Source organism: Dryobates pubescens, chromosome 11 (genome assembly GCF_014839835.1).
Source record: "Dryobates pubescens isolate bDryPub1 chromosome 11, bDryPub1.pri, whole genome shotgun sequence".
Taxonomy (NCBI): Eukaryota; Metazoa; Chordata; class Aves; order Piciformes; family Picidae; genus Dryobates; species Dryobates pubescens.
In genome coordinates, this window is record NC_071622.1 from 1,740,699 (window position 1) to 1,758,064 (window position 17,366).

At 53.4% G+C, this 17,366-nt stretch overlaps 1 protein-coding gene across 1 annotated transcript; it reads left to right on the forward strand.

Annotated features, from left to right (window-relative positions):
• The first annotated feature begins 495 nt into the window (after nt 1–495).
• RGS13 (regulator of G protein signaling 13) lies at nt 496–9,548 on the forward strand. The gene is made up of 4 exons (XM_054165497.1): nt 496–560; nt 2,941–3,002; nt 7,918–8,084; nt 9,342–9,548. Exons 1-4 carry the CDS (start codon nt 496–498, stop codon nt 9,546–9,548), a joined length of 501 nt encoding a protein of 166 aa, XP_054021472.1.
• Nucleotides 9,549–17,366: the final 7,818 nt, after the last annotated feature.

The following is a 17,366-nucleotide window of genomic DNA, read 5'->3' on the forward strand; positions in this document are numbered from 1 at the left end:
GAGCAGAGGGCTGGAGCTGCTCTGCTGTGAGCACAGACTGAGGGAGTTGGGGTTGTGCAGGCTGGAGAGGAGAAGGCTCCCAGGAGACCTCATTGTGGCCTTGCAGGATCTGCAGGGGGCTCCAAGAAAGCTGGGGAGGGACTTTTGAGGGTGTCAGGGAGGGATAGGACTGGGGGGGATGGAGCAAAACTAGAAATGGGGAGATTGAGACTGGATGTGAGGAAGAAGTTGTTCCCCAGGAGGGTGGTGAGAGCCTGGCACAGGCTGCCCAGGGAGGTGGTGGCAGCCTCCTGCCTGGAGGTGTTTGCAGCCAGGCTGGAGGTGGCTGTGAGCAACCTGCTGTGGTGTGAGGTGTCCCTGGCCATGGCAGGGGGTTGGAGCTGGCTGAGCCTTGAGGTCCCTTCCAACCCTGACAGTTCCCTGATTCTATGATTTAAGAAAGTCCAAACTGAGCACAGGAGGTCTAAAACTGACATCTTTTCCACATTTAGGAGAATGAGTCCAAGTACTTGCTGGCTTTGCAGGATATTCAGAGCAGAGGAAAATGGGATCAGTTCTAGGTAAGTAAGAATAAGACTCTTATGTTCTGCAGCAGAAGCAGCTGTCTGAGCAGGGGAGACAAAAATCTTCATTGACAGTGGAAGTTTTCTTTGCAAGCTAAAGATCATGCAAAAATTGCAATGATACAACTGCCCCAGCTGAGCACCTTCCTCTAGCCAGTGTCATTAAAGGGCATGAAGTGTCAACTGGCATTTCCTTGGTGGAAGGAGGGCACAGCCCTCTGGGAACATCTTTTGTATTGAATAGAATCATAGAATTGCCAGGCTTGGAAGGGACCTCAAGGCTCAGCCAGTCCCAACCCCCCTGCCATGGCCAGGGACACCTCACACTGCAGCAGGTTGCTCACAGCCACCTCCAGCCTGGCTGCAAACACCTCCAGGCAGGAGGCTTCCACCACCTCCCTGGGCAGCCTGTGCCAGGCTCTCACCACCCTCCTGGGGAACAACTTCTTCCTCACATCCAATCTCAATCTCCCCATTTCTAGTTTTACTCCATCCCCCCCAGTCCTATCCCTCCCTGACACCCTCAGAAGTCCCTCCCCAGCTTTCTTGGAGCCCCCTTCAGGGGCTGGCATAGCCAGAGGTCGAAACAGAGTCCTGGATTGTGTCAGGATTTGGCCCTGGGTGGAATCCATAACCCAACAGTTTGGATCAGAGCTTTCAATCGATTCAGCCTGCTGGCAGATGCTGAATACATGTGGTGCATAAGAGATGAGGTCAAGGGCCTTCTGCAAGTCCTCAGGTGCCACCAGTCTCAGTGAAGGCCAGCCACAGCTAGCAACTGCCACAGCTGGCAATGTCACCCTGGGATGATGAGATGCCTCCCTTCACCCTGCCTGCCAGCTAGCATCAGGTCAAACACATGGTACTGATTTACTAATGAGAGAAGGTGTCCTCCCACAGCACCACTGAGGTGTGGCTGATGACTGCTGAATGCCACCTGGGTAAGGTTAAGTGGCAGAAATCCAGCCAGCATTTGCAAAAGCTTCCTCCTGGACAAGGACTTCTCTCCCAGACAGCAGAGTCCAGGGAAGCCACTTACACTGAGGAGGGTACAAGAAGTGAACAACAGCTCCCACAGGACACTAGAGCAGCATTTTCCAACGTAAATGGTGGAGTCTCAGCTCTCTTTGGAGAGCATGACATGTTTTTCAGGGTGATGTGTGCTTGGCAAATTCACTCACACTCCTCATCAGCACAGCAGCTGTGAAGGCAGCATTGGTACAGGGCCTAATGACCCACGTTCCTATCTGCCTTACAGCCTTCCCTATTTTAAAGGGCAAGTAAAAGGTTTCCCCTCAGTGTCAGCTGCCCCATCAGGCAGCACTCCTCCTGCTTTGCAGATGAATGGTAAAGACAGATAATCAGCAATGGAAACAAGATTGCCCTGCTGCTGATGCCCAGTGAGACAGACAAGACTCCCACTTGTTCTCCAGGCATGTGCTGTTGCTGGCAGAGGTGAAAATTTATCTGCAGCAGGAACTGTGACTATGACTCAGAAGCACTCAATCGAGCAAAGAAAAGAGCAATGCTTAAAGGTGGTTTGGCTGTGGTGCTTGGGGCTCTGGTTTAGGGGTGAGCCTTGTAGTGCAGGGTTCTGGGTTGGACATGGTGATGCTGAGGTTCTGTTCCAACCTGAAGGCTGCTGTGATTCTGTGAATCACCTCAGGTGTTTAGAGGCCTTTAAATATTATGATACCAACTAGAGCTAGCTCTGAGTGCTACTAAACACAAACATCATTTCACAAACCATATCATGATGCCTGCCCCAGAGCTGCTACCTGGAAAGCCAGTACTGGTGTTTCCCCACAGCACCATTTCAATCAGTGAATGCCATTTCTAGGGGAGTTACATGAGAGCACCTTGAGAGCAAGCTGGATTTCCTACAGCAAGAATCACAGAAGCAGAGAATTGTCAGGGTTGGAAGGGACCCCAAGAACCATCCAGCTCCAACCCCCTGCCATGGCCAGGGACACCTCACACTGCAGCAGGTTGCTCACAGCCACCTCCAGCCTGGCTGCAAACACCTCCAGGCAGGAGGCTTCCACCACCTCCCTGGGCAACCTGTGCCAGGCTCTCACCACCCTCATGGGGAACAACTTCTTCCTCACAGCCAATCTCAATCTCCCCATTTCTAGTTTTGCTCCATCCCCCCCAGTCTTATCCCTCCCCGACACCCTCAGAAGTCCCTCCCCAGCTTTCTTTGTAGACTGCTTGCTTCAGCATAGTTAAGCACAAAGTCTTGGACACCCAGCCAAAGCTTTTAAAGCACAGGTCTCTTACAACTCTTCCTTAAATCAGAAGACAGATTTTTCAATGGTGTAATTTATTTCTTTTATAGCTTGAACCTAATCCTACAATCCTTTTTTTTCCCCTAAAGGTTGTCTTTGGAGGACGTGCTAGAATGGTCCCAGTCTTTTGACAAGCTGATTACAAGTAAATGTAAGTAATTGGGTGTTTGTGATCCAGATGGATTGGCTGAAAAGAGGTCCCGTGAAGCAGGATCACTAAGACATGCAGTATATGTACTGCACCAGGAGCAGTGTGGCCAGCAGGAGCAGGGAAGTCATCCTGCCCTGAGCTCAGCACTGCTCAGGCCACACCTGGAGTCCTGTGTCCAGTTCTGGGCTCCTCAGGTTAGGAAAGAGGTTGAGCTGCTGGAAGGTGTCCAGAGAAGGGCAACAAAGCTGGGGAGGGGTCTGGAGCACAGCCCTGGGAGGAGAGGCTGAGGGAGCTGGGGTTGCTTAGCCTGCAGAAGAGGAGGCTCAGGGGAGACCTTCTTGCTCTCTCCAGCTCCCTGAAGGGAGGCTGTAGCCAGGTGGGGGTTGGTCTCTTCTCCCAGGCAAGCAGCACCAGAACAAGAGGACACAGTCTCAAGCTGTGCCAGGGGAGATTTAGGATGGGTGTTAGGAAGAAATTCTTCCCAGCAAGAGAGATTGGCCACTGGGATGTGCTGCCCAGGGAGGAGGTGGAGTCCCCATCCCTGGAGGTGTTTAAGAGCCTGGCTGAGGCACTTGGTGCCCTGGCTGAGTTGATCAGATGGTGCTGGGTGAGAGGTTGGACTTGATGATCTCAAAGGTCTCTTCCAACCTGGTTAATTGTATAACCAATCTGAACTTTCCCAGTCCAGCACCCCCTTGCCTCATTCAGAGCTCAGAGCTCTCCCTCACTTCTCATACAGCCTGGAAAAAAAATTCACTGCTGAATTACTTTGGGGGGAAGAAAATTACCAAGAAAATTACTTACAGAGCTAAATCACAGCACAAAACCCTAAAACCAGGGAACACTGCTGAAAAAACATCAGCTTCTTAAGGACTGGCATTACTCTCCTGCTACAGACAAACAGCAAGAAGACTGACAGACAAATTTGGTAACAACCCTACAGAAAGAGATTTTGCCATTCATTAAGACCTTTAGCAGCAAAACAGCTTGGGGGGGGGTAAGATTTTGCAGGGGAAGCACTAGGACTGCAAAGCACTAGGACTCAGCACTGCTCATTGATTTTTGTTGCATTTAAGTGGTTGATTACAAGGGGAAATGCAAAAGGGGTACTCACATGAGAGGCCAGAGGCTCTGAAGCCAGTGGATTCTCAGCTCTTCATGAAAGCAGGCAAAGCATTTGCCTGGCTTAAGGTTTTGCTCTGAAAGTGCATTTTCGAGCTGCAATTACCATCCCTGCCCAAGCGCTACTACTGGCTGAAGCCTCCCAAAAGTTGCCCTGCCTAGAGGCCTTTCAGCAACTCCTTCACCTCGTTCTGTACAACGCGACAAACAAAAACCCTCCGGAGTTTCATCTCTGCCAAGATGCCTCTTACTGCTACAGTCCGTCCCAGCGAGCTCTTGCGACGAGGGATTAACTCACTGCACGTACCACAGGTGCCGATGGGTACGGCTTGGTTTAGTAGAAAAGGCAGACGAGGCTGCGACCCCCCAAAGCAAGGCGCGACCCGCCCCCCTCCCCCCCCCCCGAAAAGCAAGGCGCGACCCCATAAGCTACTCATGGAACCCGAAAGCAGAGCCCGGTCCCGAGTAAAGCGCAGCACAGCCCCGCAAGCTGCCCAGCAAGCCCGAGGGCACAGCCCGGTCCCGAGTAAAGCGCAGCACAGCCCCGCAAGCTGCCCAGCAAGCCCGAGGGCACAGCCCGGTCCCGAGTAAAGCGCAGCACGGCCCCGCAAGCTGCCCAGCAAGGCCGAGGGCACAGCCCGGTCCCGAGTAAAGCGCAGCACGGCCCCGCAAGCTGCCCAGCAAGCCCGAGGGCACAGCCCGGTCCCGAGTAAAGCGCATCACAGCCCCGCAAGCTGCCCAGCAAGCCCGAGGGCACAGCCGGGTCCCGAGTAAAGTGCATCACGGCCCCGCAAGCTGCCCAGCAAGCCCGAGGGCACAGCCGGGTCCCGAGTAAAGTGCATCACGGCCCCGCAAGCTGCCCAGCAAGCCCGAGGGCACAGCCCGGTCCCGAGTAAAGCGCAGCACGGCCCCGCAAGCTGCCCAGCAAGCCCGAGGGCACAGCCCGGTCCCGAGTAAAGCGCAGCACGGCCCCGCAAGCTGCCCAGCAAGCCCAAGGGCACAGCCCGGTCCCGAGTAAAGCGCATCACAGCCCCGCAAGCTGCCCAGCAAGCCCGAGGGCACAGCCCGGTCCCGAGTAAAGCGCAGCACGGCCCCGCAAGCTGCCCAGCAAGCCCGAGGGCACAGCCCGGTCCCGAGTAAAGCGCAGCACAGCCCCGCAAGCTGCCCAGCAAGCCCGAGGGCACAGCCGGGTCCCGAGTAAAGCGCAGCACGGCCCCGCAAGCTGCCCAGCAAGGCCGAGGGCACAGCCCGGTCCCGAGTAAAGCGCAGCACGGCCCCGCAAGCTGCCCAGCAAGCCCGAGGGCAGAGCCCCGTCCCCCGCACAGCGCAGCTAACTTACCCTGATCACCCTGTACGAAGCACAGCGGCACCGAAGATCGCGGAGCTGACCGCCTCCCATCCAGGCAGGCGACCCAGCGCCACCAACCCTTGTCTTGCTGGCTGGGAGCAGCCGCAGCCAGTAGCTATCTTCAGGTCGTTTAAGGGTCCCGCGTCCTGTGACACGGGGCCAGGACATCACAGGGGCCTGGGACCCAAAGCCCCACCTGGCTTTCGCAGTCGCGCTGTGTAACTTCTCACCCTACTGCTCATGCGTGCAGCCCGCTCAGGGGGGGTCGCACGACCCCTGCCCACCAGTATCCTTCCTCATCTTCATCTCCCTCAGGTCCAAGCGAGAGCTTGAAGGCGTTCTGCGGTCGGCTCAGGAGGTCAGCACATTCAGTGCGTTCCCCTCCCTGCTTAGTTCCATAGAGAGAGGAAACCTACAGACAGGTCTTACCGTGCAGCTGGGAGCTTCTGGTCAAGCTCCAGGCGTTCCCAGGCACCCCGGGGCAGCTGGGCACAAACACCAATTATTCCCAGGCAACTCTTTGCACCTGGCTATGCCAGCACATGGAGGGAGGTTCTCCTCCCCCTCTGCTCTGCCTTGCTCAGACCTCCTCTTGATACTGTGCTCAGTTTGGGGCTCCCCAGTTCAGGAGGAACAGGGATCTGCTGGAGAGAGTCCAAGGGAGGGCTGCAAGGACAGTTAAGGGACTGGAGCACTGCCTGGTGAGGAGAGGCTGAGGGACCTGGGGCTCTTTAGTCTGGAAGAAAGAAGACTGAGGGGGGATTTAATCAATGTTTATCAATATCTGAGGGCTGGGGGTCAGGAGGGAGGGGGCAGGCTCTGCTCACTTGCTCCCTGGGATAGGACAAGGGGCAGTGGATGGAAACTCCAGCACAGGAGGTTCCAGCTCAGCATGAGGAGGAACTTCTGCCCTGGGAGGGTCCCAGAGCCCTGGAGCAGACTGCCCAGAGAGGTTGTGGAGCCTCCTTCTCTGGAGCCTTCCCAGCCCCATCTGGATGTGTTCTGTGTGACCTGGGCTGGGTTCTATGCTCCTGCTCTGGCAGGGGTTTGGACTGGATGATCTCTTTGGGTGCCTTCCAACCCCTGACATCCTCTGAGCCTGTGACCCCCAGATACAGAACCACTGACTTGCTAAAGGGAATAATTCTTCCACCTGCTTTGCTTTGCTCAATTACAGCACCCAGGGGCTTTTCTTTTTGCTAATTGTTTTTTCCCAGAGATTCCTAAAACAAGAAAACAAAGTCTTGCATTTTTGTTTGGGGTTTTGGTTGTTGTTGGTTGTTTATTTTGCTTGTTGGGGTTTTGTTTGGTTGGGTTTTGTTTGGGGCTTTTTTGGTTGTTTTTTTCCTTGGTTGGGGTTTTTTTGTTATTTGGTTCTTTGATAGCACTTAGATATCTTCTGCAGAAAACTGGAGATGGGATTTTAAAGTCAGCTGCCAGTCTTCAGGTGTGCCTGAAAGGGTTCCACAGTGGCCAGGAGGAACAAAGTTTTCAGTGCTCTGTCTCTGCACAGTGAGATGTGGCCGAGGTTAAAGGGAGCTCTGCATGTGCAGGAAAATGTGGTGTTGAAGTGCAGGGCTCTGGGGTGAGTTAGAGAGTTTAATCCACCACTCCTGGGGACAGAGTGGCTGAAGAGCAGCCAGGCAGAAAGGGACCTGGGGGGACTGGTTGACGCTAGGCTGAACAAGAGGCAGTAGTGTGCCCAGGGGGCCAAGAAGGCCAAGGGCATCCTGGCCTGGATCAGGAATAGTGTGGCCAGCAGGAGCAGGGAAGTCATTCTGCCCTGTGCTCAGCACTGCTCAGGCCACACCTGGAGTCCTGTGTCCAGTTCTGGGCTCTCCTGAATTCAAGAAAGATGTTGAGCTGCTGGAAGGTGTCCAGAGAAGGGCAACAAAGCTGGGGAGGGGTCTGGAGCACAGCCCTGGGAGGAGAGGCTGAGGGAGCTGGGGTTGCTTAGCCTGCAGAAGAGGAGGCTCAGGGGAGACCTTGCTCTCTCCAACTCCCTGAAGGGAGGCTGTAGCCAGGTGGGGGCTGGGCTCTTCTCCCAGGCAAGCAGCACCAGAACAAGAGGACACAGTCTCAAGCTGTGCCAGGGGAGGTTTGGGCTGGAGGTGAGGAAGAAATTCTTCCCAGCAAGAGAGATTGGCCATTGGGATGTGCTGCCCAGGGAGGTGGTGGAGTCCCCATCCCTGTTTGTGTTTAGGAAGAGCCTGGCTGAGGCACTTGGTGCCATGGTTGAGTTGATTAGATGGTGTTGAGTGAGAGGCTGAACTTGGTGATCTCTGAGGTCTTTTCCAACCTGGTTCATTCTTTATTCTGTAAGAATATCTATTGGTGTACAATCAAGTGTTATCCCCCTTGTAAATGTGCCTATAGCCTCCAAGGGACTCTCATGGTAATGCACATATACTTGGTGTATAAATGTGGCTTCTGCAATGTTTCCAGATGGGCCTGTGATCTACAAGAGGTACTTGAAGACAGAGCACAGTGATGAAAACATAGACTTCTGGCTCGCTTGTGAAGCTTATAAGAAGATCACATCACAGAGGAAAAGAACTGCCAAGGCCAGGAAGCTTTTCACAAGCTACATCCAACCCCAGGCTCCCAAGGAGGTGACATTAAATATCCTGAGCTCCATTTCCTCCAGTAGAAGGAAATGTGTAATGTAGCTTACAGTAAAGCAACAACCCCTAGCAAAACCTGCTGGAGCCAGGGCACAGGAGCCAGGGCAGAGGAGCCAGGGCAGAGGAGGGCAACAGAGGGAAGGGCCTGGAGAATAAACCTTACAAAGAGCAGCTGAGGCAGCTGGGGATGGTTAGGGTGAAAAAAGGGAGGCTGAAGGGAGACTTCATTGCTGTCTACAGCTACCTGACAGGGTATTATGAAAAGGTTGGTGCTGGTCTCTTTTCACAGGTAATGAGTAATGGAACAAGAGGGAATGGCCTCAAGCTGTGGCTGGGTAGGTTTAGACTGGACATCAGGAAAAAAGTCTTTCCCAGCAAGAATGGTCAGGGATTGGAATGTGCTGCCCAGGGAGGTGGTAGAGCCACCAAGCCTGGAGGTGTTTAAATGTGGTTTGGCTGTGGTGCTTGAGGCTCTGGTTTAGGGCTGAGCCTTGTAGAGCAGGGTTCTGAGTTGGACTTGGTGATGCTGAGGCTCTGTTCCAACCTGAATGTTTCTCTGAGCCAGCAGGGAGCACTTGCAGCCCAGAAAGCCAATCACATCCTGGGCTGCAGCAAGAGAAGTGTGGCCAGCAGGGCCAGGGAGGGGATTCTGCCCCTCTGCTCCACTCTGCTGAGACCACAGCTGGAGCTCTGGGGCCAGTTCTGGAGCCTCTGTGTCAGGAAGGATCTGGAGGTGCTGGAAGGTGTCCAGAGAAGGGCCACGAGGATGAGCAGAGGGCTGGAGCTGCTCTGCTGTGAGCACAGACTGAGGGAGTTGGGGTTGTGCAGGCTGGAGAGGAGAAGGCTCCCAGGAGACCTCATTGTGGCCTTGCAGGATCTGCAGGGGGCTCCAAGAAAGCTGGGGAGGGACTTTTGAGGGTGTCAGGGAGGGATAGGACTGGGGGGGATGGAGCAAAACTAGAAATGGGGAGATTGAGATTGGCTGTGAGGAAGAAGTTGTTCCCCAGGAGGGTGGTGAGAGCCTGGCACAGGTTGCTCAGGGAGGTGGTGGCAGCCTCCTGCCTGGAGGTGTTTGCAGCCAGGCTGGAGGTGGCTGTGAGCAACCTGCTGTGGTGTGAGGTGTCCCTGGCCATGGCAGGGGGGTTGGGACTGGCTGAGCCTTGAGGTCCCTTCCAACCCTAAACAATTCTATGATTGCTTTGCATCTCTTCAGCAACCCTCCTGCAATGCTGCTTTGTGTTTCAGGTTAACATTGACAGTCCTGTGAGGAGAGTGATCGTGAGGAACATGAAGGAGCCAACAGAGACCTGTTTTGATGAGGCACAGAAAATCATTTACATGCACATGGAGAGAGATTCTTATCCACGCTTCCTCGAGTCAGAGTTCTACCAAACACTGAAGCACAGCCTCCAAAACAATGACAACAATTCAGCAGCAGGTGAAAGGGGCTGAAAAATGTAGAGAGTTCTGCTGGCATGAAAGTGCCTAAGGTTTGGAGTAGATAGGAGAAACCAGGAAAGAGATAAGTGTTATTGCTAGCCTGCTCAGCTGTTCTGCCAGTGTTATGGCTGATGAGGCACTGCCTGCCCTCTCTCCCTTGCTGCCTCTATTCTTTTTCCTTTTTGCAAGAGTCCTGCTCCTGTTCTCCTCTCAACTAAGCTCTAAAACTCAAAACTAGTGTGGGGTGTCCCTGCCCATGGCAGGGGGGTTGGAACTAGATGATCCTTGAATACATAGAATACACCAGGTTGGAAGAGACCTTCAAGATCATCATGTCCAACCCATCAACCAATCCAACACCGCCCAAACAACTAACCCATGGCACCAAGCACCCCATCAAGTCTTCTCCTGAACACCTCCAGGGATGGTGACTCCACCACCTCCCCAGGCAGCCCATTCCAATGGGCAATCACTCTCTCTGTATAGAACTTCTTCCTAACATCCAACCTAAACCTCCCCTGGCACAGCCTGAGACTGTGTCCTCTTGTTCTGGTGCTGGCTGCCTGGGAGAAGAGACCAACCTCCGCCTGGCTACAACCTCCCTTCAGGTAGTTGTACACAGCAATAAGGTCTCCCCTGAGCCTCCTCTTCTGCAGGCTAAGCAACCCCAGCTCCCTCAGCCTCTCCTCCCAGGGCTGTGCTCCAGACCCCTCCCCAGCTTTCTTGCCCTTCTCTGGACACCTTCCAGCAGCTCAACCTCTTTCCTAACCTGAGGAGCCCAGAACTGGACACAGGACTCCAGGTGTGGCCTAAGCAGTGCTGAGCACAGGGCACAATGACCTCCCTGCTCCTGCTGGCCACACTGTTCCTGATGCAGGCCAGGATGCCATTGGCCCTCTTGGCCCCTCTGGGCACACTGCAGGCTCATGTTCAGCCTACCATCAACCAGCACCCCCAGGTCCCTCTCTGCCTGGCAGCTCTCAGCCACTCTGACCCCAGCCTGTAGCTCTGCATGGGGTTGCTGTGGCCAATGTGCAGAACCTGGCACTTGGATGTGTTCAATCTCCTGCCCTTGGCCTCTGCCCATCTGCCCAGCCTGTCGAGGTCCCTCTGCAGAGCCTCTCTACCCTCCAGCAGATCAACTCCTGCCCCCAGCTTGGTGTCATCTGCAAACTTACTGCTGATGGACTCAATGCCCTCATCCAGATCATCAATGAAGATGTTAAAGAGCATGGGGCCCAGCACTGACCCCTGGGGTCCCTTCCAACCCTGACTGATACTAGATTTATGTATATATATGTCAGCCAAAAGTTACAGTTCTAATCTTTTCCTGCTGCTTGCCAACCTTAACACCATTTTCAGTCCTCTGCTTTTGAAAGATGTGAAATAAGATTGAAACAATAAATACTACCACCACCACTAATCAAAAGCTAGTTCTGCTGCTAGGAAATGTTTATTTGGCCAGACATGAAGAAAAACATAAACAAGTCTTTTTGCTGTTGCTGGTTTAGTCTTTCAAAGCAAAAGGCAAGTGGTGAGGCACAGCTGTCTGTTTAATCTTAAGCCATGAAGCAACTGGCCACTGGGATGTGCTGCCCAGGGAGGTGGTGCAGTCCCCATCCCTGGAGAGGATCAGGAAAGGATTGGATGTGGCACTTGGTGACAGGCCAGCAGAGAGTGGCTCAGGGCAGGAGGAACCTGAGTACCTGGCTCTCCCTGGCACAGCAGATGGGGAGGTAGATGAGCAGCAGCTTCCTCACCTCTACAGGAGGATGGGGGAGGTGATGGAGCCAGCACAGTCTGAGTACATCACTGCCATGGCCACCACATACCTACCCCTGGTCCTGGGCACTCCTGAAGAGCTCCCTGAGCATGAGTGGGAGCTACTCTCCATCTTCCCAATAGCTTCTTGGACACCTTCCTGTGGAGGGAATCTTACCTTGGATGAGGTGAAAATCAGCTGCAGCTCTTTAAGAAGGCAGGAGGGAGGTGAGGGTGATGGAAGCCTGGGCTGCCTTTTTGCACTCTGCTGAAGCATTTTGGTGTGTTTCAGCACCACCAGCCCAGGGACTTGTCCAGTGGTACATTGAAATCATCCAAACCTCGACTCACAAACCCTTCCAGCAGTGCAAGTCACACCTCCCTGCAGCACAGCAGCTCCTTACCCAGCCAGCAGGCTCAGGGAGAATCCGAGAGAGAGGACTGGAAGTGTCAGCCCTGCACGACCTGGATTGTGGAGATGGGGAAAGGCTGAGAGTCGGGGGGGGTCAGCCAGCAAAAGAGAAGGCTCCAGGGAGACCTTCTGGTGACCTTTCAGGACTCGAAGGGCAGATCTGAAAGCTGGGGACAGACTTCTGAGCAGGGCCTGCTGTGACAGGACAAGGGGGGATGGTTTGAACTCAGAGGGAGATTCAGACTGAAGGAAGAGATGTTTGACACTGAAGAGAGCAAGACCCTGGCCCAGGTTGCCCAGAGAGGTGGGAGATGTCCCATCCCTGCAACCATTGCAGGACAGGCTTTTTGGGGCTCTGAGCAACCTGCTCTAGTTGCAGCTGTCCCTGCTGGCTGACCTTCAAAGGTCCCTTCCAGCCCAAACCAGGCTGCATTTCTGTGATGCCTTCATGAAGCCTAAGCTACCTCCAGCCCCTGTCCCACTGCCTGACCACAAGTGGCTTGATCCACCACAGGAATCAGAGCAGTGCCAACCATCATTTCCTACTCCTGCTCACCCAAGAGTAAGGAGTTGTGCCATGGAGGTGTTGGGTAGAAGGTTGGACTTGATGTTCTTAGAGGTCTTTTCCAACCTTAGTGATTCCATGCTCAGAACTCGACACCCCAGCCCATCTCCTCCTCCAGCTGTCCACAGTAGAGACACACCTCAGTGACACCTCCCTCCACAGGCTGTATTCCTCCCTGCAGCCCCAGCATGCCACAAAGTCATGGTGTTTGCTCCCAGGCACAGCAGTGCTCCAGCCCACAGGGGTACCAAGGGACAGGGCTGTGTCCAGCCTCCCTTCAGGGTTAAGGGAAGGAGGAATCCTCACCAGAAAGCAAAGCACCTGGCAGTGCCTCTGTGCAGAAGTCAGCTGGACTGGTGAGAAGGATCCAAGGCATTTACTGAGGTATCCTAATGACAGGCCTGAAGGATGAGTTGCACCTGTAATGACTTTGTTTACACCCTGTGTAGATACACACATCCATACACAAAGTGCTGGCAACCTGGACTTTGCTTCTTGGTTCCTCTAAGTCAAGCTCCAGTTCTACCTGCAGCTCCAAGCAGAATAAAATCTCCTCAAAACTGTCCTTAAGAAAAGATCTGCTCCTAGAAATGAAGTTGTTCAGGTCTGAACTTAGCTGCAGCACCCTCCTCCTCCTCCCCAGAACTGCTGCTGAAACCCTGCTGTGACCAAGAGCACCTCCATGAACAGCTGGCATCCAGCTTGGTGAGGAAACAGCTCTCAGCAGCCCCACTAAGGTCCCCTTGCATCATGAGGAGACTACCTCCAGGCCATGGCTTTCTCACCACCTTCAGCTTGAGTCACAGAATCATGGTGGGGTTGGAAGGGAGCTCTGGAGGTCACCCAGTCCAAGCCCCCCGGTAAAGCAGCTTGCCCCAGCTGGCTTTGGAAGCTCTCCAGACAAGGAGGCTCCACAACCCCTCTGGGCAGCCTGCTCCTGTGCTCCAGCAGCCTCACACCAAAGTTTCTCCTCTTATCACAGCTACAGCAGTGTCTTCCCCCCAGGCACCTCACCAGTCACTGGAGGACAAGAATCCTCACCCTTACTGCCCAAATGCCTGGTGTGAGCTCACCATGCTCACAGCACAAAAGCAGAGAATGGAATCACAGGATGGGTTGGGTTGGATGGGACCTCAAGGATCTTCCACAGTTCCAACCCCCCTGCCATGGCCAGGGACACCTTCCACTATCTCAGGCTGCTCAAAGCCTGCTCTTAAACACTTCCAGGGATGAGGCATCTACAGCCTCTCTGGGCAACCTCATGCAGTGTCTCACCAAGAACTTCCTAAACCCTTCCCAGAGGTGCCAGTGGAGGCACACAGCCGCCTCTTGAGCACGAGGTGCAGCTACTCCTGAAGGCAGGGCACACCAAATGATGCTCCCTTCTACCCACACTTTGAACAGGCAGAACTGAACATTGATCTCTGGGCTCCCACTAAACCACAGGAGGAGTCTGCACCAGCTCAGCCATGAAGCCTCTCTCATGCAGCTACCAGAAGTCCAAATAAATCACAGGCTGGTTGAGAGCTTGGAAGGGACCTTCAGGATCATCTAGTCCCAACCCCCTGCCATGGGCAGAGACACCCCCTACTAGACCAGGCTGCCCAAGGCCCCATCCAATGTGGTTCTGAACACTTCCAGTGCTTGGAGCCTCCATAACGTCTCTGGAAGCTCTTGAATTGTCAGGGAGCTCCTCAGGAAACATCTTCCCAAGGCAGTCTTGGAAGCAGGTGGGCATCACCACCACAGGCCCTCTGGGGGCAGAACCTAGCTGAAGTGCTACTAACCTAAGTGGTTCCACCTCCACCTGTAGGCTTGGGGTTTATTTTCCCATGACATTTGTTAGAAGAGCATGAAAATAAACCTTTATTTCAGTGCACACCCACCAAAATCCAAGAGAACACGGTCACAGTTTGAGTTCTTGACACAAAGGGAGTGAGGAGAGGCAAATTTACATCTACCAGAACAGCAGATAGACAGGTTGGGAGTGCAGGCTGTCTTGGGAAGCACAGGTGATGCCACCAGGTGTCTGCTCTACAGCAGAAGGTCAAGTTTCTGACCCTGCCCAGCTAGCAGGAACCCAAATGATCCTACAGCAGGGAAAGCTTCTGACCCTGCCCAGCTAGCAGGAACCCAAATGATCCTACAGCAGGGAAAGCTTCTGACCCTGCCCAGCTAGCAGGAACCCAAATGATCCTACAGCAGGGAAAGCTTCTGACCCTGCCCAGCTAGCAGGAACCCAAATGATCCTACAGCAGGCAAAGCTTCTGACCCTGCCCAGCTAGCAGGAACCCAAATGATCCTACAGCAGGCAAAGCTTCTGACCATGCCCAGCTAGTAGTAGGAATCCACAGGACTCACTGCCTGGGCCAGAAGACATCTGGAATTGAAGCTGTGGCAACTGGAAGAGCAAGCAGACAGGTTGGCTAGGGGGAAGAAGGTTTCTCTTGCAGTAAAAGCTTCACCTTAAGTGTGGTTCTGCACATCAAGGTGTTCAATGGTATTAAGCACAGTGGCCCTAATGCTGGGCCTGCCACACTTCCCAACAAACCACAAAACACTAAGGAAGAGGAACAGCTCAGTGCCAGGACCTCTGAGTGATCTGCTGAGGCTCAGGAGAAACTAACCAGGAGGTTTGACTCTTCACTGGTGGGGAAGTTGCCTCCTCCTGCCAGCACGGAGGTGAATACCCAACCTCCAATGGCAGAAACAGTGACAACAGCAGCAACTTCTGTGGAAGAGTTCAGATGAAGGAACTCACCACCACCACAGTCCAAGCATTTGGTAGCTCATAGATCTGCAACAATTTTGCCTGTCCTGTCCAGCTTTAAAGAAATAGGGCACTGCCTTTGTCTCCTACCTACAAGCAGCTTCTAAGCTGTCCATAGTGAGAAGAAGAAACCTGTTTCTAGTCTCCTGACCACGAGCCTCTTCATCAGCCATTCCCTTAACTCCTTTTGTGTCAGGTCCCTGCAACACAGGGCTTAAATCAACCCTGCAGTGGGGGTTTGGAGGTGTGGGAAAGGGGGTTTGCCTGTCACCCTCTGAAGAACGTTCAGCTGGCAGCTGGCAAGCAGAGCTGACACTGCACAGAACCACAGCAGTGCTTTCATACACCACCAGCTTGGAAGGGACCTCAAGGATCAGAGTCATCAAATGGTTTGGGTTGGAAGGGGCCTTATAAATCATCTAGTTCCACTCCCCACTGCCAGAGCAGAGGCATCTTCCACTGGGTTTGGTTGGAAAAGACCTTTAAGGTCACCAAGTCAAATCATTCACTAACTCTACCAAGGCTGGTGCTAAAATGTCCCTCAGCACCACACCTCTGCCTCTTCCCAACACCTCCAGGGCTGGGGACTGAGCTGCCTCTCTGAGGAGCCCGTTCCAGTGTTTGAGAACCCTTTCAGTCATGAAGTTTCTTCTGCTGTCCAACCTAAACCTCCCCTGGTGCAACTGGAGGCCGTTCCCCCTGCTCCTCCTTGCGGCGTCACACAGACGCAGTGTCTCAGTCTGGAAGTAGAGCTCCCTCTTGTGGTTCCTCCGAGGCCCTGCTGCTGTGCAGCAGCACCGCGGCCACGATCGCACCACCACTCGGGCGCTGGTGTGCTCAGACACTCAGGAGCCCTGTTGGACACCGGATCAAGCTACCACCTTCCCCCACCTCCCAGCTCCAACATGAGGAAAAGTTCCTCCCATCGACAGGGAACCCACAAAGCAGGGAAGAAAGAAAACAACCCCAGGAGGTAATTAAAAAACGCTCTTTTTTTTGGCCAATAAATTCATAGAATCACAGAACTGGGCTGGAAAGGACCTTCAAGATCATCTACTTCCAACCCCCCTGCCATGGGCAGGGACACCTTCCACTAGACCAGGCTTCAAGGCCTCATGCCACCTGGCCTTGAACACCTTCTCTTGTTCTGCAGGGGGGAGGAGGGAATAAAGGTAAAAAGGGTGAAGGAACGGGGCAACAAAGTAGTGTTTAAGAACCAAGTATCCACAGGTCACTGGATGGATCCAGAAGGACTCAGCTCAGAATCAGTGGGCTTTGAGTTTTGTTTCAAGTATCTGGTAGCAACTATCAGAGATTCATAGAAGAGTTTGGCTTGGAAGGGAGCTTAAGGATCACCCAGTTCCAACCCTCCCTGCCATGAGCAGGGACACCTGCCACTACAGCAGGTTGTTCAAGGTCTTGTCCACCCTGGCTTTGAGTGTGGAATCCATAGATTATTTAGAGTGGTTTGGGCTAGAAGGGACTTGGAAGATAACCTGCTTCTGCTCCCCCTGTCATGGGCAAGGATACCTTCTACTAGATCAGGTTGCTTGAGGCCTCATCCAGCCTGGCCTTGAACACCTCCAGGAAAGAGGCATCCAAAACCTCCCTGGGCAACCTGCTCCTCACTCTATTGTGTAGGAAGATTTTGCATCAATCACCCAGAAATGAGAAATGATTTCTTTCTTCAGCCTGAAAGCATTAAAACTAAATGACTCCAGGAGTTAATAACCCAACACAGCTCTACCAAGGCTGCCAAATGCAAACATCATCCTCCAAACAGCCACTGCAAATCTGCTTACAAGAGGAGGTAGAATGATTAAACCCCCAGGTTTTGAGGGGAGGGAGGAAAAAAGGCTGCCAGATGCAAACATCTCTCAGCCAGCCACTAAAAACCTGCTTGGAAGAGGAGGTACAGGAAGTAAAACCAAGTTTTTGAGGGAAGGGGAGGAATAAAGGCTGCCAAATGCAAACATCTCTCAAACTCTCCCCTAGAAACCTACTAAAGAGAGGAGGTGCAATAATTAAACCCCAGGTTTTGAAGGGAGGGGAAAAACCAAGGTTGGCAAATGCAAACATCATCTGTCTGAACATCCACTAAAAACCTGCTTGAAGTAGGAGCTGCAAGAATTAAAACCAAGGTTTCTTTTGGGGGGGGGGGGGGAGGGGGGAAAGGCTGCCAGATGCAAGCATCTCTCAAACAGCCACTAAAAACCTACCAAAGAGAGAAGGTGCAATAATGACACCAAGTTTTGAGGGGAGAAGGGGGAAAAAAAGCTGCCAGATGCAAGCATCTCACAAAAATCCACTACAAACCTACTA

Bases quoted from the DNA above. Each gene is read 5' to 3' on its own strand.
- RGS13 (XM_054165497.1), top strand. From the start codon at position 496: ATGAGTCCAAGTACTTGCTGGCTTTGCAGGATATTCAGAGCAGAGGAA. The intron at 561-2,940 runs GTAAGTAAGAAT...TTTCCCCTAAAG, and splicing joins GAAAATGGGATCAGTTCTAG to GTTGTCTTTGGAGGACGTGC. The intron at 8,085-9,341 runs GTGACATTAAAT...TTTGTGTTTCAG, and splicing joins AACCCCAGGCTCCCAAGGAG to GTTAACATTGACAGTCCTGT.